The sequence below is a fragment of the Astatotilapia calliptera genome, chromosome 12 (assembly GCF_964374335.1).
Source record: "Astatotilapia calliptera chromosome 12, fAstCal68.1, whole genome shotgun sequence".
Classification (NCBI taxonomy): Eukaryota; Metazoa; Chordata; class Actinopteri; order Cichliformes; family Cichlidae; genus Astatotilapia; species Astatotilapia calliptera.
Genome location: NC_137433.1, coordinates 7434966 through 7456148, shown reverse-complemented (window position 1 = coordinate 7456148; position 21183 = coordinate 7434966). Strand labels below are relative to the sequence as shown.

The 21183-nt window shown below is 39.8% G+C and overlaps 1 protein-coding gene across 1 annotated transcript in view; it reads right to left on the bottom strand.

Moving 5' to 3' along the window:
* LOC113027353 (dynein axonemal heavy chain 5-like) overlaps positions 1-21183 on the bottom strand; it is a 79143-nt gene that overhangs the window by 51087 nt on the left and 6873 nt on the right. Inside the window, exons 14-43 of the mRNA XM_080309139.1 lie at positions 20998-21060; positions 20457-20695; positions 19277-19424; positions 19065-19157; positions 18598-18797; positions 18299-18452; positions 17625-17788; positions 17245-17401; positions 16813-17025; positions 15027-15251; positions 13868-14040; positions 12573-12643; positions 12061-12168; positions 11042-11229; positions 9681-9875; positions 9269-9403; positions 9062-9169; positions 8330-8483; positions 7863-8009; positions 6599-6840; positions 6269-6445; positions 5766-5970; positions 5385-5527; positions 3137-3271; positions 2330-2452; positions 2008-2221; positions 1442-1665; positions 797-995; positions 534-706; positions 66-196 (exon numbers count right to left, since the gene is read on the bottom strand). Of these exons, the coding sequence (XP_080165265.1) occupies positions 66-196; positions 534-706; positions 797-995; positions 1442-1665; positions 2008-2221; positions 2330-2452; positions 3137-3271; positions 5385-5527; positions 5766-5970; positions 6269-6445; positions 6599-6840; positions 7863-8009; positions 8330-8483; positions 9062-9169; positions 9269-9403; positions 9681-9875; positions 11042-11229; positions 12061-12168; positions 12573-12643; positions 13868-14040; positions 15027-15251; positions 16813-17025; positions 17245-17401; positions 17625-17788; positions 18299-18452; positions 18598-18797; positions 19065-19157; positions 19277-19424; positions 20457-20695; positions 20998-21060 (4901 nt within the window). The remainder of the gene's footprint in view (positions 1-65; positions 197-533; positions 707-796; positions 996-1441; positions 1666-2007; positions 2222-2329; positions 2453-3136; positions 3272-5384; positions 5528-5765; positions 5971-6268; positions 6446-6598; positions 6841-7862; positions 8010-8329; positions 8484-9061; positions 9170-9268; positions 9404-9680; positions 9876-11041; positions 11230-12060; positions 12169-12572; positions 12644-13867; positions 14041-15026; positions 15252-16812; positions 17026-17244; positions 17402-17624; positions 17789-18298; positions 18453-18597; positions 18798-19064; positions 19158-19276; positions 19425-20456; positions 20696-20997; positions 21061-21183) is intronic.

Sequence of the window (21183 nt, the reverse complement as noted above, 5' to 3'; positions counted from 1 at the left end):
TACAACTTACACCACCCTACCTACATCATTAATAATATTAATATTAATTTTTGCCAGCACACTACCGTGTGAGCGTGATCTGGAAGATCTTGTATCCAGCTATGAACGAGGCCAATCTGGTCAGGCTCTGTTTGCCAGAACCCCCAACCCCCACCAGCAGGGCATTACCTCCCGGTGTTCGGATTATCCTCGACACCTACAAATACACACAGAGCTAGAGTCAAATAAGCATGTTTAGATTTGCAGTAAGTTGTAGGCAACAAAAGAAAATAGCAAGCAAAGTAGGAATACATTAAAAAGATAAAGTAGGAATCTGTGTCTGAGTGCAAATGTCTGGGAGTGAGCAACTGTTTGTGAACGCTCCACAATTTATACTCCTTGAAGTAAAACTGTTAGGATATTCCTTGGGCTTTAAGGTGGTCTGAAAACATTAATGGAGGACTTTGAAATGTAAAAACCCTGACTGATGAAAACGTTAGGAAGTGTAGATTATTTTGGTTGGCACAAACACGACAAAAAACTCTTTAGAGTACCTTGACCAAATGTATCATAGCATCCTGAAAGAAGACCATATCCATGCCAGTACCCCTAATACTTTCATTGTAATGGCTTAGGAACATGTTCAGACGGTCCTTTAAAGTCTCAAATGATTCAATAGGCTCGTACACTTTGGGCAAATCAAAGTCTGAGTCTTCTGGTTCTTCCCCTGTGAGGAAAAAAATGAAAGCAGGTCACAAAACTGAGAAAATCTCTTAAATATATATATATATTTCAATATAGTCAGACTCAGTAGTACCTGTGGCCTCAGGGGCATCTCGCAAGAAGTCAACAAAATATCTTTCTGCTACATAGTCCACCATATTCTTGTGCTCTTCACCAAGATGTTCTTCCACCAGCTTTGCCAGAGCCTGGTCAAACCACTCCACATCATCAGGCATCGTGAATCGATCCGCTATCACACGCTTGCACTCATGTTTCCAAAGTGCCATCAACGTCTGGAAAATATATGTTACGTTATTTTTCTGTTAGACAGAAGGTAATTAGCTACATGGAATAAAGTAATAATAATAAGTAATAACAAAGTAATGACTGGTAATAGGTAAAAGCACTGGGGTAGCTTAGTTACTGCAAAACTGTATTACTAGTGTATTATTTGACTTAGGATTTTTAATGTGAAGTCAGACTGTCAGCCGATATTTTTAACCTAGTTATTTTTGACCTCAGCAAGCCTCCTGTGACAGCTCTTGCCACTCAGTTTCATACTGCTGCCACTTCCCCTGTTTGTCACTTACTCAGTCATGCATATTTGTCCTTGGAAAAATCCTGCATGTGTGACCAAAAAAAATGTTTCTCCAGTGGAAATCTCAACATGTTCTCAAGTTTTTCTTAACTACTTGTCATGTTAGAAATGAGGTAATTAAGCATGCAAAATACATCTCACCTGGACAGAGGTGACAACTTCAGCATTGGTGCTGAGCATGCCTTGCCAGATCCTGGAGAGATCCCTCAGGTTAAAGATGTAGTGGAACTTTGCAGGAGTCGGAAGCATCTTGACCTTAGTCAGCTGCCAGAGACGACGCGTGAGGGAAACCAAACGAGGTACAGTGCTCTGGACCTCCTCGCTAAAACCACGTCCTGTGTAAAAGTGGCCCTCACCGATCACGCCTGTGTCATAAAGTCGATGTTTAGAAAAGTTATATTTTTTTTTCCAAAGTAAAGGATACAGTGTGTTTCGTGAAATCACTGTATGGTGGCATTTATTAGTACTTAGTTCATCCCTCTAACTTGCTGTGATATATATATGATTGGCAACTATATTACAAGCACACAACACCTACACAACTGTCTGGAAATGGTAAAATAAGAACAAATAAAATAATGTATGTCTCTCAGGACATACATTATACATTATGCCTTAGACCTTGTCATGTATGAACATGTAATGCGAAGTAATCCCCAAAATATAAATGACTGCAGAAAAATGACTTCTTGCAGTGTTTTACCCACCAAATATCTTGTCTATCGAAGCATTGGAGGGCAGCGTGCAGTTAAAGATTGAGAACTGCCTTTTCAGTCTCTGTGGTATGTCATTACGGCCCCCTCCAGGATGAATCATTGCTGCCAGGAACTGAACATCCACAATATTTGTGAACTCTCCAGGTTTTTCCAGATTGAAGAAACCATTCTGTTCCATCAGCTGCCTGACAATCTCATTAGTCACCTGTGATTGAAAGCAAGAAGCTTAAATCAAGAAAAGTTTTGTTTTTCATTTATTTATCATTAACCAGTATTATGAATGAAAAAACACCAGTAGAAATGTTATAATGACCTGGTCTCCCCACTCATTGATGACAGGCATGTTGATGTCATCTATAAAAATTGACATTTTCTTCCCAGCAGGCGGTCCATAAGTGGTCCCCATCCTCTTATCAACATAGCTCTCAACTGACCTCTAAAAAAAAGGAAAAAAGGGAGGGATGAGGCAAGAAAAAGTACAGCGAGATAAAGAAAGAGATCTTTTAATTTCAACTGAAATGTAATTCATCACAGATCATCAATATCACACATGTTCATATTCTTTAATGGCAAATGAACACAGTCATGGTGTTGGTTTTCATTATAGACCTGCTCTGTGCATAAGGCATTGCCAGGTTGGCAATGCCTTATACAACTGCCCCCTGCCTTGCATTGAAACGATTACTTTCTTCCTGTCTTTGGCTGTGTGACTGCTGTCTACTCTTACTACTTCAGCTGTATCTCATCACTCGATCGGTCCCTGAGTGTGCGCAGTAAGGAGCCTATAATATGCCTTGTTACTCAGCTGTATTCCGCCCTCTTTCCTAGTTTGTGTCTATTTTGGTTTCACTGTACTTTGCATCCATCCTTCATATCTTTTGTTTTTGGTTTTACTACTATTTGTATAAGCCTTCAGCTAATTCCTGTGTTTGATCTCTTGGTGTTACGTTCTGTTGCATCAGCTTTCATTTTTAAAGTTTCCTCTTTATTCTTGTTTACCTGCCTGTGGTGTTCTCCCCTCTTTAACTGAACGCTCCTTTTAAGTTAAAAATTCACAGAGTGACACACTTCTGTTTCTTCTAAATTAAGAGAAACGTAGGCAGGTGACCTGCTGCTTTACCTGGAACATTAGTGGTGTAGTAGCAGAAGAGAAGTTGAGACTCTTGCCTATGTGGGTCTCAGGGTCATACTTTGACATGTAGCTCTTGATGATAACAGTCTTGGCTGTTCCTTGCTCTCCAATTAGCAAAACAGCCTATAACAAACATATTTAGATTTGCCATCAGTCCAAATTATCCCAACTAACTTCCACGTTATAGGATAACATGAGAAGGACGACAGTAGAACAAGACCGCGAACAGTTAACTGTGTCCTCCAATGCAAGAGAGGCACGTCTACGGCATATTCTATGAGGAAAGATCAAAGGGAAAGTAAGAGCATATCCTCTGCGTCTGCTGAGCATAAACACATGATGCTGGTTTTGTAGTTACATTTAAATGTTTATCCAAAGTTTACTTCAGGTTGTCTCTCTGGAGAAAGTACATGACTCATTGTCAAAGTCTAAAAACAGATGAGACCTTCATAAATGTAAATATAACACATCAGAGCTGCTTTTCCACCATCCCTGGACTCGCACCAGTTTGCATACAGGGAGAACCGGTCAACCGAGGATGCGATCGCCACAGTGCTGCACACATTACTGAAGCACTTGGAACACAGGAACACCTATGCACGGCTCCTCTTTGTAGACTACAGCTCGGCTTTTAATACCATCCGGCCATACAAACTCCGTCCCAAACTCCACCAACTGGGACTTAACTCCTCTCTGTGCAACTGGATTGTGGACTTCCTCACTAACCGTAGACAGAGTGTCAGAGTGGGTAAGAACACCTCTTCCACCCTTGTGGTCAACACCGGTGCCCCTCAGGGGTGTGTTCTGAGCCCTCTGCTATACACTCTCTTCACCCATGACTGTATTTCCTCCTGCGCGTCCAATCTCATTGTTAAGTTTGCAGATGACACTACAGTGCTCGGACTTATATCCAACAATGATGAGACAAACTATAGGACAGAGGTGCAACAACTAGAGTCATGGTGCCACGACAATAACTTGGTCTTAAACACCAAAAAGACCAAGGAGATCATTGTAGATTTCCGGAAGAGGGGTCATAACAACCATCTGCCTCTCTTCATTGGCAGTGAGGCGGTGGAGAGGGTGAGCAGTTTTAAATTCTTGGGGGTAACTGTGACCGAGGACCTGTCCTGGGGCAACCATATCACCTCAGTTGTACGGAAGGCCCAACAGCACCTCTACTACCTGAGGAGACTGCGGAGCGCACACATTCCCAGATCTCTGATGTTGAACTTCTACAACTGTGCCATCAGCAGCGTTCTGACGTATGGATTTCTAGTGTGGTTCCCCAGCTGCACCAAGGCCGATCAGCAAGCACTCCAGCGGGTGGTGAAAGAAGCTGGCAGAATTATTGGAACAAGTCTGCCAGAGATCAGTAATATCTTCCCCACTCGCTGTCTGAGGAGGGTGCACAGTATCCTGCGGGACCAACATCACCCTGCGCGCCACCTTTTCCATCTGCTGCCCTCAGGGAGAAGGTACAGGTCTATACAGGCCAGAACATCCAGACTGGCCAACAGCCTGTATCCACAGGCTGTGAGGCTCCTGAACTCTCTGCCCCCCTCTCACGGACAATAACCATATCCAACTTCTTAATAGCAATGAACTGGTCTGCATTGGTGCATCATATCTTTATTCTCTTCCCCCTCCTGCCCCCCCCCCCCCCCTTTCTTAAACAGATAACTATCATATCTGATATCATATCTCACAGTACAATAATATTGAATGGGTTGCACTGTTGTATTTTGTCATGTTTCTCAGGTCTTTGTCTGAATTTCTACGAACATTATTGCTAAGGATTGTCTTATTGCATTGGAGTCACACTGGGTTAAATATGTACACTTGGGTTTTAAGGGGTATTTATTATTTTCTTCTTTTTTTTGGGTTGTATGGAAGCCCCAAACGCAATTTCATTGTTCTTGACAATGACAATAAATAAATACTATAGAGGATTTAGAAAAGACACAAAACACTCAAGAACAGGAAGGTCAGATTAGACTTTGAAAACAGAAAACAGCTAAAAAGAGCCTTGCACAATTATCCAAAAACTAAAACTAAGATTGCTTGTGCCAGAATGATGGGAAAAGAAAAGTATGTGGAACATCATCACATTGTCTATCAAACATGGAGAAGGCAGTTTAACACTACGCGTTAAAGCATGCGCGTGTAGGCTGTCACTGGAAGCGGGTCACTAGTGTTTGCTGATGATGGAAATTACTCTAACTGGTAACCATACCTTGCCTTGCTTTGCAATAGTCTGGGTTAGGAAGTCTGTTCTAACGTTGTCCACATTGGGGACCAAAATTGAGCTGTACTCTGGTGTGAATTCAGATGGATAAATGTATTCCTCCACTCTGGTGTTCCAATGGACCCAATGACCTGGAAAAATATTTAATTTAATTTTAATAAGATAAAGCTTGTTGTAGAGATCAACACAAAATATGAAAAAAAAAATTCAAAATAATATTAATCCAAGGATATTAATTTAGTTTATCACTAAAAATAATTTTATATACACATATGTACTTTCCATAAGTACAACATGAGACATAATGTCTCTGCCTACCCAGTAACTAAACAACGCCATCTGACTGAAAGTTAATGAAGCCATGCTTACCATCTGCTGTGACATAGTAGTCAAACATGGTGTCCTCACTGTCAGGAGGAATGTCTGGCAAGTTTAGATGAATACTCTTGTTTCCTCTAAGCCAGATTTCCATCTTCCTCCGATCATCCAGTTCAAGTACGGCCCCAGCGCTCCACATTAGTGCAAAGACATAAAGCCGCTCCAAAAACTCTCTGGATAAATCGCCACACTGCTCCTGTAAATTGATATCCATTTTAAGATGAGGAAATTCAGGGATCATTAAAAGAACCCAAAAAGGAGATGAGCACTTCATAAGTTAGGCCAAGTCTATGAAACTGAACATACAAAATATATGGACAAAACTATGAGTCCCAGTCTGTATAATGGGTATAAATGTGCTTAAAAAGGTTTTGAAAACATAAATACAAGTTGGTCTCACTATAAATTTCCACTTCTACTTCAAGAGTCACTTATCAATGAAATATTCATTAGCTGCTGTTCGTGTGCATGTCCAGTGGATGGGAATACCTCACCTTAGGTGGTATGAGTCCCTGTAGCATGTTTATGCATTGCATGATTACAAAGGCCTCTAGCATGTCCATTTTGAACTCTAGTGACTGCACGCAGAAGCGGTAGAGCTCGGAGAAAGACGAAGAGAAGAGCTTTCTCAGTATCTCTGCCTCATGTGGGGACCGTTTCTTCAACCAGCCCTAGAAGCAGCAACAGCATGACTCTATTTAGTCAAAACTACATGCAGTGCACAGGTTTTAAATTATATGATTCACAAGTAAATATTGCCTTAATATACCTTGATTTCAAACTTTTACGAAATGAAACAAAAATAATTACAACCGGTTTTTCACCTCTAGTATGGGGATCCAGGTGAGCACAGAGGAGCTCATGAACACCATGCCATTGCGTGAGACGGTGGCTGGAGAGGCATTGTCGATGTTATGCGGCTCAAATACCACCTTGCAGTTGGGAGCCATTGGTATTTGGTCTCCATTTGCGAGTGTAAGAGTTCTGTTGTCATCCAAAACTGAATTTAGGTTTTCAATCCAGATGGCGTCAACTGGCCCATCCAGCACTATCCAGATGTGCTCTCCTGTGAGGGAAACAAAGTGTTTGTTTACATGATTACGAAAATGAGGTGGTATGAAGACCTTGTGCTGTCACCCTCAAGCAAAAATGAGCTACATTTCTGAATATGAATTTAGTGCAGACAAAAGAGTTCAAAATGTTTTCTTGGCTAACCAGCAATCATGAGCTATCAGTTTGCAAGAAAAACAACAACTGAGTCATTTATTTTGTGGAATTTTAAATATGAACAAAGAAATCCGTTTCTCCTCGCTCTCCTCCCAGTTGGAAAACATCCAAAAACAGAAACACAAAAGACAAATTGCGTCTGAAACAAGCAAAAGGCTGACGTTGTCTGACGTTCAGGCAATATCGCACGATAAAGCTGCTGTTTGAATGTGGTTTACACTCTAAATGCTGAGAAATCAGTTCCTTTGAATATGACTACTACATGAGCACGTGTTTTACACAGAAGTTACCAGATGATACACACAAGGCTGTTTCTGCATCAGTTAAAACACAATGAGCGTGGACAGCACACAGCTGTTTTCACAAAGTACTTCTTTTCTTTGAGGAATATCTACTTGACCCAGGAGCTGCTGCCCTGTCACATTGCCACATCTACTTTTCTACACTGGAATTCACTCTGTCCAAAGTAGCAAGCTCTGCAAATGAACAGGAAGTAGCAGCAGGAAAATAATGCAAATACGCAGAGAACACCCCACTCATAGATATGCAAAACACCATCAGAACAAGTAATTAATAGATGAGATGTGTACTTAGACGCATAAAAGCAAACATGGAATGCATACGCAATTGCCCGCAGACATTTTTAATTATCCGTGTAAGCTTAGAACTAAATAGGAAGATTAAACAGAGCTTTGTTTCCTTTGAACCTTCCAACGTTGTCCCAACGTATTAATACTTAATTGCAATAACCTACTTGAACTGGTTTGTCAAAGTTCTCATGGAAAACAATGTTTACCAATGATTTTTTGCTTTATTAATACCCAAGTGTGACATATGTGCACAATAAGAAACTTTTTGGACCTTTCTTTGCTCTCAGTGTTTTCCTCCACAGTGTAGAGAAGATGCCATCAGTCCAGTCATTTGTGGCCACATCTAGTCTGCCAAACATCTGAGGTGCAGTAATGGCTTTGGGGTTCATGCGCATCTCTCTGTGAGAATGACCACATTCTGGAAGAAAATTAGATATTAGCAGAAACATGTTCTGTTTTCCTAAAGTTAATATAATGGATAATATAATACTTTAATGGAGCAATAATTATATTAAACACATGACAAGGTCACAAAAGTAACAATATTACCCTAAAAATATGTAGATTTAATAAGATACCCCATAAATTAAATAGATATCTCGTCCCAGTATGAGTATATTTCTTCGGTTATTCTGTTCACATATTCGTGTCTACAGTACAATAGATTCAAAACAAGCTTACCACAAGTTGGTGTCTTTTTCTTTAAGCTCACATGCGACAAAATACACTAAATCCTACCTGTCATAGCTTTCATAAGCGTGTGTATACAAGTTGTCTTTCCAGCCCCACTGGGCCCCAGGGCCATCATGCCATGTCGGACTCTTTGAGTCTCGTACAGCTGGATGACCTTTAGCTTCCAAGGAGGATGGTTGATTAGGCCTGCATCCTCCACCTGAAGAAACAAAGTAGTTACAATTCCAGCTATTTTTGTAACAATAATGCTTTTACTGTATTTACAAGTATAATAACTTAGTATACAGTCGTGGTAAAAAGAAAGCACACCTTCAGTCAATTTTAAGGTTTCACACATCAAAACATCTTTTTTTTTTAATTAAAAAAATGAAGCCAAAATGCAGAAGCAATATATGAAAAACTAAACTAATACTATCAAATGCACTTGCTTAACTGATCAGCAACAAAACAGCATAAAATCTAAAAGTTCCAACTTTTAATTGCATCTCTCCCTTCCTGCACTGTTTTTCACAAGTCCTCGGGTTAGGTCCTTTACAAATAATAAATGCCACTATTTGTATCCTTCTCGATGTCCTGTCCTGAGGTCTGACATGACAAATACGGCGGCCTCACTCTCCATTAGGCTTTTGGACCGTCTTACTCAGCCTTCGCATTTCTCTTTCTGCCTCTTTCCATTGTTTCCCCTTCCTGTTCCCCCCATCTTGCAAACTTGGTGTTACTGTGGATTTTCACTCTCCTCGTCAATAACAGATAAATCCATTCTCCAAACTCTCCTACCTGTTTGTCAATGGCAGCTTCTAGTTCAGGGTAGCCCGCTTTGTCAAGTTGGATGCCCGGGAAGAGGTCTTCAATCAAGCTCAGAAAAAGTGGCTCATCCTCATCGATCTAAACGCATGTGCACACAAATTTGCAAAACCCAGTGAAAACATGAAATATCAGCATGGTTATCTTTTTGATGCCCTATTGTGTACATTGTAGACTTACCAGTTTTGAAAGGTTCATGTCCCTTAGAACCCTCATGACAATGGTAGACTCTGTATCACTGGGGTTGGCTCGCTTGGCTGCTCCCAGAGTTCGCAGAACTGACAGAATGTTGCGCAGGCCAAAATCATAGTGAACCTGAACATTCATAAATATCATTTTAGTTTCATTTACATTAATGGAAACCCGTGCAACCTTGTTGTTAAGTCATGTGACAATGATACCTCCTCCAAACTAACTCCTTTTCTGACCCCATTCCTACAAGCATCACACTCTATTTTCAGCAGCCTGTGTGTCAGTAAGACTTTTTATGCATTTTTAGCTGCAGCTTGTTTATGCTCCCACACTCAGTGCAAGTTCTACCACTTTCCACTTGTTACTGCAAGGTTAAAAGGAAGATCTTCAATTTTTATACCTGCTTGGACAGTTGCTCCTCGCACAGCTTGTAAAGCGTGAAGAATTTGCGTGCAAGCTCCATGTTGTCGATAAACCCACAACTGGCCAGTTTTACCCTAATAATGATTTGACGGTCTGGAACCATCATGGCCACGGAGCGGAAGTTGATCTTCAGGTTTTCAGGAAGCTCCTGACGACCTGCATAACCTGGATTCTGATTACATGGAGAATAACAAAAAAAAAGATATTAATGGAGTAAAACAGAAATAAAACATTTAATGATAATTAGGAGTAAATGCTACATTGCCCATTCTACTGCATTAGAAATTTAGATCAGTGGTCCCCGGGCCTCGGACCGGTACCGGTCCATGAGTCGTTTGGTACCGGGCCGCGAGAGTTGAGGCTCAGGTGTGAAATGTATGGTTTTCAGGGTTTTTATCGGTTTTCTGCGTTATTTTGTTATCGTTTTTATCGTTAACTCAGTTTTCCTGGGTCTTTTCACGTGTGTTATGAGTAACTCTTCTATTTTTCAGTAGCGGTACTAGTTTTATTTTGTTGTATTTTTCCGCGACACCTTAAAGGCCGGTCCGTGAAAATATTGTTGGGCATAAACCGGTCCGTGGCGCAAAAAAGGTTGGAGACCGCTGATTTAGATGACAGACTAGAATGCAACAACAATGAAACTAAATGGATGAAGTTTATACTGGAATGTAATTCATCTTCATCACAAACGCTATCCTTCAACTTCAGCAGACACAGCCTACAGACACAGCCTGTTTCACAAAGCTTGTCTATACTAATGTACACACACACACACACACACACACACACACACACACACACACACACACACACACACACACACACACACACACAGAATAAAAAAGAGGAAAATGATCTCTGACCCCTCTCGCCACAGGGAGGAATTATTCCACTGTTATGTTTAATGACTTGCCTCAGGACAGCAAATGAGGCAAGGAGATAAAGCGATTTAACTATTACTCTAAGAAATAAATCACATGAAATAGCAGGCAGAGCCCAAAGTTTAATTCAAAAACTGACTTATAAAATATTACATGTTAGAGTTCAATTCCATTTTAGTGTTATTTGTGATTCATTTCAGTTTTCAAGATTAAAAATTTTGCTTTAAAAAAAAAAAGGAATCATTATGCGATAAATCTAACAGCCAAGAGTAAATATTGATGTCCATGCATGCACAGCATGTCCAGGCACCATCTGAAACAGATACAGTTCATACACTTCAATATTCATTCTGTTAACTAAGGTGTCATTTACTGATGTTAAGAACTGCCTCCTTTAGATATTTCCTCTGACCAGTCAAATAGATATTAGCAGTCTTGTTCTACTTCCATCACTAACCATGGTAAGGAAGATGCCAAACTCTGGGTTCATGTCCACATTGTCTCCATCTGTGAAGACAAAATTTTTGCGACGTTCCTTCTTGCAGGTGAGAACTATCGCGATCTGCTGGGCTGCCACAGAAAGAACTGGGAGGTCGATGCGGTTGAACTCGTCAAAACAGCCCCACGAACCAGACTGAGCCAGACCTGGTAAATCACATAAACACAGAGCTATGGTCCGTCCGCTGCAAACAAATAAGATATCTGACATTACATATTGTGTGATTGTTGTTTTTTTTTTTATCTGTATTGTTATGATTTATTAGCAAAAAAAAAACCCCACAGGCCTATAACCTGATAACTCAAACCCTTAAACTTCTTTCTGGGTATATATTTATTGTCACGGTCCTGGGTCGGTGACCCAGTGTTTTGAGTTTTGTTGTGTTTTTGATCTTTGAGTTCATCATGGTTATCACTGTTAGTGTTTTGGTTTCTGTCTCAGTATTTCTAGCTCTCTAGTTTGTTGCTCTGTGATTTCTAGTTCTTGTTCCCGTGTCCCTATGTTCAGTGTCAAGTCTGTGTCTCTGTGCCTGTTGTGCTTCCAGTGTGTCTGGTTTTGCTTCACCTTGTCTCGTTAGCTCTGATTTCTCCCCGAGCTGTGTTTCCCTCCTGTCTCCCGTTCCTTGATTGCTCCAGTCCTATGTTTTCCTTGCTCTGTGTCATGTCGTACCCTCACCATGCTGTCTGTTTTTTCCCCTCCGAATTCCTGAGGAAATTCTAGTTCCCAGTCCTGGTTTGTTTTCCTAGTTTGTGCTTCTTAGTTTTTAGACTCAAGTGTCCAGTTTAGTTTCGAGTTTTCTAGTTTGGGGTTTTGGTTTGTTTTTTGTGAAGTTTAATCTTTATGTAAAGCCTCCCAGCAATAAACGCTGCCTCTTTAAGTTGATTCTGTCTCATGAGTTCTGCAATTGGTACGTACTTCCTGCTTGCCACACAGTCTATCATGACACTTATAGCATGACTTTACTTAGTGATTCTCACCTTTAAATATTCTCCCCAAGCCTCTGAAGTCCATCTGGTCAGAGCAGTTGAAGACCACAACGTACTTTCCCAAACAGCGACCCATGTCTTTTATGGTCTCGGTCTTTCCTGATAACAAAAGGCAACATTTTCACAGCCTAAACTGAAATGCAACCATTTGTATGCTGATAGAAAACCTGACAACAAATGATCTCATAATAGAAACTATCAAAGCTAACTCTGTAATGAAGCCGTTCCCGACTGAGATAGCTGTGTTGTTTGATTCTTCATTTAAATGACCTGAGTTGTATAGAGTCTAGAAGGGTAAATTATCTATATTTAAAATGGTTAAATTCAATTACTTTAACACTTGGCAAACCTTGGAACAGCTTTTTAACATGTCTGTCCCATTCCGAAATCATAAGTTTTGCATACCAGTTCTAGGTTTTCATTCCTATAAAATGTTGCATTTTCTTTTTGATTCAATGTAATTTCCAAAAAATAGATAGATACTGTGTGACTAATTTTCATACCTGTTCCAGCTGGACCAGCAGGTGCTCCACCCATACTCATACCAAGAGCTTGGGCTAAAGTGATGTAACACCTGTCCAATTGTAGACACACAAACATAATAACAATCTAATTTCATAAATCATGAATCATTTCATAAATTCATAAGCTAATAATATCCATACTCAAAATGACCACAAATGAACGTGATCTCATTCTCCACAAGGTTCAAGGATTAAGCTTTAGAACCCTGCCCCTGAAGCTGATGGGGATTCAGCGATTTGCTCAAGGACACATCAGCAATCAGGATGACTGACAACAGGACCTAGCCCTCTGGTCACTGGTCTCCATCTTCATTACAATGACTGACCTCGGGGTAAAAATCATGGTAAAGCTGGGATACTGACATATTTTCTCTCCTTCAGCAGATACAGATTAATTCTGACCACTCCGTAACCAGATTTACTTTTTTCATCCCAACATCTTTTTTGCCACAATTTAGGACCACTTGCACCTTTCCCTTTTTTAACGTGATGTGGTGGCAGCGAGGAGGTAGGACAATGATAGCAAGCAAAACAAAGAAGAAAGACAGCATGAGAAAATGATGGAAAAGCAGAGCTGTCTTGGCGCCTCTAGCCATAAGGCCAGCATGCCACTTTTTTGGAGAGCTGCTGTCTGATGTTAGATGGTAACTCCCTCCCTAGTGCTGTCCTCTCACATCTCCTCCTTGTCTCTCCTCATCTTTTTTTCCCTCCTTGTCTCTTCTCATATTTTACCCTCTGTGTCTGTTACTAAGACACTTCTTGTTGTTGGACTGCTGTCTCCCTCACTCTGTCTGATCCTCTTTCCTTTTCTTTCTGTCATTCATATCGCCTGTTAGTTACAGATGTGATGATCGCTGTGTAAGACTGCTTCATCCTGCTTCATCCTGCTTCATCCTGCTTTCTAATTTCTCATCCTCACAGTCCCCGAGTTGTCTTTTTTTCTTTGCTTTACAAATCCAGTCATTAGTCAACCACAGAAAGTTTAATCCATTTCATGAAACTTGACATTACAACGAACAATCACGGTCAAGTTTTCAGCATAAATCTAGAGTGGGTTCCTAAAATAACTGATGCATGATGCAGCATGCATTTCTGACTTAGTTACAAAGGCAGGGTCACGTTTTCTGTACAGTCACTCCAAGGTTACACTGTCTTTGTTTAAACTGCAAAAAAGAAAAGTTATACTGCTGTTTTTTTCCTTTATTTTCTTATTAGTGTGTGTGCATATGACTTTTGCCATTATGATACATTTTACTGACGTATGTCTGCTTTACCTGTCCGTCAAAGGTGTAATGACAAGCCTTTCGGTACACCCCAAGAATTCATTCTGGTAGACAAAGCCCACATCTGTAATGTTGATGATCATCTTGTCTGAGTCCTCATTGAAGTAGAAACGGCACTGCTTCAGCCATTCAAAGTCACTGGAGCTTTTGACATGCAACCGGCACTAGGTGGAGAAAGGGTAGCGATAAGAGACAGGGAAAGAGGGAAAGAGAGGGCAGAAGGAGACAAGGGGATGGAAACAGAAGTGAAGGGAGAAGGGAGATGGCATGTGAAGAATAAGAAATTGAAGGGCACCACTCAGAAGATTATTTGAAAAGAGAGATGAAAGCCAGATAAAAGAGGGGAAGAAAGGTGGAAGGGCGGGATGTGTGAGGAGGGATTTCGGTGACAGGAGGGTAACATTAAAAGGGTGGAAAGAGAAGAGAAGCAAGAAAGTGGAGGATGAACGAAGAGGTCATGAAGTGAAATGGGAAGAAAGGAAGGTAAAGGATAGGGGAGAGTGAAAAGGAGGGAAGAGAAAAGTCCAGCAAGTTAAAATGATGCAAATGGGAAAAAGTACAAAATGAATTAGAATAGTAATGAATAGAAGAGATAAAAAGCAGAATATGTGTGAGAAAAAATACAGTGGGGGTAGAAAAGTAGCAGTGTGATATATTATTGGAGAGGAAATAAGGTGAGGCAAAAATGTGTTTAGAAACAAACAGGACAAAGGAACATGAGCAGGACAAATTAATGGTATGAGCTAAATAAATACAAATGATTTTAGAAAGAACTGAAAAAACACATCCAAATAAAGTTTCTTCAAACTGCTTCTATTAACCTTGGGGTTCAGCAACATGCTTATTCTGCCTTAAGTGGAGATTCAAACACAGTCGTGACTTTAAATATTACTTGACTGCCATTAAAACCCCTCTGACTACTTTCGACAGAATTTACTCGCTGCAGTAAACAACATTTTGTATTCTGACATGGCAGCCCTTGGGAGTCTGAATATCAAACACAGTTTACAGAGTGGTTGCTATTTTGAGCCGGAGATTCTAATCTTGAACAGAAATTGCAAAGCGTTCATGTGCACAGTTCAGCGTCAGTCTAACTGATCCCAGCTCGGATGTCTCTGGCCTCTTTTCACCGAATGATCAACATACTCACCAGTTCATCAAATATGTCCCTCTGGTGGACATGAATAGTGATGAGGGTCTCATACTTGGTCCTCTCCACAGCCTCCAAGTCTCTTGTGGTCATGTCAATCAGGGTGTTAAGGAGATCCAGGAAGAACTGGTTGGTTTTGGACATGATGCGACGATCGTATCGGGCATTGGTCAGAGCTTCTTCTGAGTCCCTTGTCCAAATCATCTGAATACCCAGTAACCCCACCTACATTAATGTGCAAAAAACAAAACACATCAAAATGGTCAAATGTACCGATGACCTTAGAAATCTAACTATTGTTTTGATGAAGGAATACTATAGCAGTTTAGTACCACACCCCAAGATTTACAGAGAAAATAACAGCCCCAATTCCCAAAAGTTGGGATGCTGAGTACAATATAAATAAAAACAGAACGCAATGATTTGCAAATCTCAATAACCCATATTTTAGTCACAACAGAACATAGAAACAATAACAAATACTTATAGAAAACACACCCTTTTAAGAAAAAAAAAAATACTTGTTCACTTTTAACAACAGTCAGTAAACATCTGGGAACTGGGGAGACCAGCAACTGTACGTGGGTAAGGAATATTGCCCAGTTCTATTCTGACACAGGATGTTTCCAGGTGGTGAACAGTCTGGACTGATGTAAGGCAGTTAAAAACCCAGAGTATCCTTCTACAAAGTATGCGATTTAGCTGAAATATGCAGGTTGTTCCCTGAAAAAGACAGGGACATGACTGGATTGGAGCATATTTTGCTCTAAAACATTTAGATACTTTTCAGCAATGGTGGTATCTATCCAGATGTGGAAGCTGCCAGTTTCATAGGCACTAATGCACCCCCATACCATGAGAGAGAGCAGAAAAAGACAGATTGCGTGAGGATGTGGTCTCCATGTTGTATAAAAAGTTTTCCACATTGGCTCAGTCAGTGTTAAATGACCTCTGGTCCAGAGAATATAACGGTGATTCTGGATCATGTTCACACATGGCTTTTTCTTTGCAGCATAGAGCTTTAGCCTGTACAGCAAACTGTGCTCCCACACATTGATTTTCTGGAGGTGTTCCTGAGCCCATGCAGTGATTTCCATGACAGAATCAGGTCTGTTTGTAATGCAGTGCTGCCTGAGGGTCTGAAGCTCGCAGGCATCCAATATTGATTTTCAGCCTTGCACACAGAGATTTCTCCAGATACTTGAAATCTTTTGATATCACGTAACGTAGATGACGGGAAATTCATATTTGCAATTTTACACTAAAGAACATCATTCTGTAATTGTTCTACAATTTTAGTTTTTTGCAGATTAGTGAAACTCAGCCCAATTCTTTCATCTAACATGCTCTATTTATATCCACTCATATTACTGAGCTGTTGCCAGATATCCTAATTAGTTGCAAAATGTTCCAGCTGTTTTTTTTACTACCACTAATTTATCCAGACTCTTGTTGGCTGTCGTTGTAGTCATTAAATTCAAAATGAGCCAATATTTTATCTCAAAATAGTTTTCTCAGTTTTAAACATTTGCTAGATTTATTATATGGGTTTATAAGACTTGCGAATCATTGCATCCTATTTTAACTTACATTTTGGAGCATCCCAACTTTCTTTAGAATTTATTTTGGAGTTTATTACAATGTTCATAGTAGATTGCCTCTTTAGGCTACACAGGTTTCTGTTTTTGAGCAGCGCCGTCCTTGCTCCACAAGGATAGCCAGTTGTGGTCGAATCAATGTTTTAAAACGTTTGCGGATTAGTTCCTGGATTTGGACAATGACTTACTTGAGATGGGAAGGAGTTGAGGAAGTCAATTAGCTGGAAGCCAGAGTCCTGGATAGCCAGAGCAGCTTGTCTGATCACAAGGTGCAAAGACCTCTGGGATTCTTTCAGCAGAGCATTGAGCCACACCTCCACGTTCCCTTCAGCTGTGACGGGACGATCCAGCTCCACAGTCTCTCCCTGCCGTGATGACACGGCCAGAATGCGGTCATATATCTGTGAAAGGCAACACTGATTAGATCGATTATTATAACTACAATGATGAAGTTATTTTTCTTATAAAAAGTATATTTTTCAAATTCTACATTACTCTGATTAGTTCATTCAATTTGACATTAAAGCAGCTATTATATTTTATTACTTTCATGTTACAATCACATATTTTTCAGAAGGTTAAGTGTTTAAGATAAACAACAAAAAAAGAACATAATCCACCTTTTCATGAAACTGGACACACTTGATATTGTCAAAGACATTGAGAAGGTGGGCCTGGATGGTGTGGGAGTCAGAGGCCTGGCCCAGGATCTCCAGCAGGGCAGGATCAGAGGCAAAGAAGAAACGAGGAAACAGCAGACGCTTCTTCTCCAGATAACTGTTTGACCACATAATTTTAAAAAAATCAATACAAAGTATCATCTGACAGACAATACAATAAACCAGATAGTTAACTGTACAGCATAAAAAAGGAAATCAGTCACTTCACTTACCCTCACTACTGATTATCGTTTAAAATCTTCTACCTTTATTTTGGTGGTTAAGTTCATTAGAACCTAAAAATAAGGGCCATGGTGGTGTTTTAAGTTTTTTCTACTCACCCTGTTAGAGACTTCTGACAGATCTCCAGCTGTTCGAGGAGATGTGGAAGCAGCTGTCCCATGGTCTCATCCCCCACGCATGACTGTACCACATTGGGCATTTCATGGGCTCGCATCATGATCTTCACCCATGACTTATCAATGTTAGAGAAACGCTTTGCTTCCTAAAAAGATTGAGTTAGTCAATTATCTCATGATCACTGTTTGACTGTTTTATTATTTTATTTTGTATTTGGTTATTTCTTTTAAATGCTTGGACGCTGTTTGGCGCTGATTTTAGAATTAAGCTCGTAAAACAATCTTACAAAGGCAACATTTCACTATTATTTCTTCTTCTTTTAAATGTCAAAACACTGTGGCCTGAAAACATTGCCTGGACCAGTGATTTATTTTGCTCAAGAGACTGAAATATAATTTTTGAAAATGAAAATAAAAGAAACTCAACGCCTGGCACATTAATGCACTACTGCACCTAAACACCCAGAATATTGTCCAGAAATCTGATAATGATGTAAAGATAGAATTTTTTTATGTAAATTGTGTAACTGCAAATGAGTAATTTCAGTTCAGTTCACTTGTTTGCCTTTTAAACTGAAATTGCCTTTTAAACTGCATTTGGAGTCCATGTTTAAGCCTGATAACCAATATGAATCACATCCTGAAATGTTGTTCACCTTAGGCAACTGTTTGGCGATATCTCCACCCACAAACACAGCCTCCAGATAGATCCACAGGTTCTGGACAGTCATCCAGTGCTCGATAATATCAGTGGTGTTGGAGAGATTCTGAACCCACTTCTGAATCTGGGCTTTAAATGGGGTGTTGTACCTGAAAAAGAAGGTAAATCTTCACGTTCGCCTTACTTAGGGACGCACACCTGTGTGTGGCTCGTCTAATGTCTAGATTTCCCACAGCTGTGGAAGAAGATCATCACTACCGACACTAATGATAATGACACTCAACACTGCCGTACCGGTTGCTCATAAGGGATCCCAAGATCATTAGGCTATCCTCCATGCTGGCAATGATCTCTGATGTGCTGTCTCCTCTCAGCAGCAACTCCCCACGGGTCTTAAAACTGGCAAATGTAAAAGTCTTGTTGTCCCACTCAGCGATCACTTGCTTCAGCTTTTGTTCAATATCACGCTCTTTCACAGCACTGATGCAGATATCCTGCACAAGAATCCCGCCCCCCAAATGTTTTTAAATGTTAACAATAAAAATGCTGATGGCAAACAGATGCATATGCACTGAAAAAACAGGATTGGTGTTTGCACTGAACAGGACCACCTATCAGTTAATTCAATATATTACTCTTTAAACTTTTTAAATGTTTTCATTTCCTCCAAACAATTTTCCAAACTTGTATTTTATTTGGAATTTATTATATCAAATAAAAAAGAAAACACATTGAATTAGCAGCTAATGATTCGTTTGTACCTCAATCTCTTCTTTATACTTGAGTAGAGGAGCCTCCATTATGTTACGCAGCTTGAATGTATCAGTTTCCACCTCAAAGGTATGGCCAGTCACCTGGATACAAAACAGGACAAATTACAGCTATTATCATTATCATTAGGTTCTGGTGATGACTTGATTTCAGTCAATAACATTCAGTTGCAGTGCTACACCAGTGGCCATGTTTCACTAACCTCCGTTATCCTCTTCCAGTGCCGGGCCATCATTGCTTTGTTAGTCATGAGTTCCAGCAGGGGGCAGCACTCACTGAATTCATCAATCGTTTTCTTCAGATCCTGAAAGGCCTGCCACTCTTTCAGAGCACGAGGCAGTTTTCGACACCTGGTAGTTCACAGGACGTGACAGTCAAACTCATATTTATTGTCTTCTTTCTAAACTACACTTTAGCTTTGCTGAAGTCAAGTAAAGTTGACATGAACTAGATTAGATGTATAGTTGACATTTTGTTTGTTAAAGGAAAAGTATTACAACACACTTCAAGTTTGGTATTAACGCTACAAGAGTCATTGGATTGGACAACTTGTTGAGTATCCTTCCTTACTAGCACAGAGCAAAAGTTCATGCATCAGTGTCTGTTCATAGCTTCACTCAACCAAATCAACACCTCCACAACAGATAGCTGACATTTCTGCCAGAGGAAACAAATATCCTCTCTTCTTCAGCTCTGACTATAGCTCTATATTTTCCTTCTGACTGCTTCTAATGTTTATCTAGATTTTCATTGTCAAGTAATCCCTTCCAGCTATATTAAAACTTGTTCTTAATTTCTTTAGGTAAAATAAACTAGCCTGTAGCCTATTAGCCTCTTTCCCCTTCAGTGTCCATTTGACACATGCTGGACAAATGTGACCACATAAAGGGCAAAGATTAGCTTTGCATTGTGAGACTGAAATATTAATGCAGTGTTGATGAAGAACAGGAAGCTTTGTTTCTGCCACTGGAAAAAAAAACAACTTTTTTTGTTGTTATGTAAAACTTTTGGGTTAGTATTTCGAAATTATAACATCTCGAAACAAGTTTCCATATTGTAGCAAGTGAGAGGAAGCAGTTTCTTTAATGCCTGAAAATAAGAGTGATGTTTATGGATGGACTAATGAAAATCATTTAATTTAATTCTGCTTTTTTTTTTTTCTCTTTGTGATGTCACCAATTCCTGCAGTAATGAGAGGGCTTGATTACACAGTATGAGAAGGTTATTTTCTCACATAGTCAGTTTTGTTTGTTTCCAGTTCAGCTTCTTTCCTGAAAACGTCTCCTTCTTCATTAACATATTTTAAGCTCATGTTACTACATCTACAGTTAAAAGAGTTCAACAGTTGCTTGAATAAAAAACAAACAAATAAATTGCCAAACCTCGTCTGAAAGTCGAGCAGCTCATTATTAATCTTCTCGATGCAGATGTCAGCCCAGAGGATATCATAGTAGCCATTAACTGTATCGATGACATTGTTGTAAAGGCCGTACAACTTCTGCAGCAGAGCCAGTTGCTTCCTAATCTCCAATAGCTGAGGATGCTGGGTAACAGGAAGTCCAAAGAGCTCTTCGCCTCCCGTGTAAGTGATGTACTTCCTGAACAGGTTGTCAAATCGATTCTGAAGAGGAGAAGAGCTACGATTAGGTACAGCTTACGCTCTGATGGACTTTAAAACATTACACATTTGAGGTAAAACATTTGCAATTATCTTAGTATAATTTATACAGAATAAAAAATCTGTCTTTTGCTAACCATGAAATAGAAACTGTAACAGTATAATAATAGTAATAATAATAATAAAAATATAATAGCTCTTTTAACATCAGTTTCAAGTAACTACTTTTCTGAGGCATCAGGTCAATGCAGGATCTAAATATTTACTAACTGACAGAGAGACAAAATAATTAATCACTAACCAACCTGGAACATGATCAGCCGGTCACTGGCATCTTGGGGTGCAAGTCCCACAACCATGGGACCATCCTTAAACAGAGAGGGAAAAGTGTCATTTTAGTAGCTATTATTAAAACTAACCTTAACTGTAATTAACTGAGCATTTATTTGTTGAATTAAAATAAAAAGTTTAATTGAAACAGAGCAAACAGC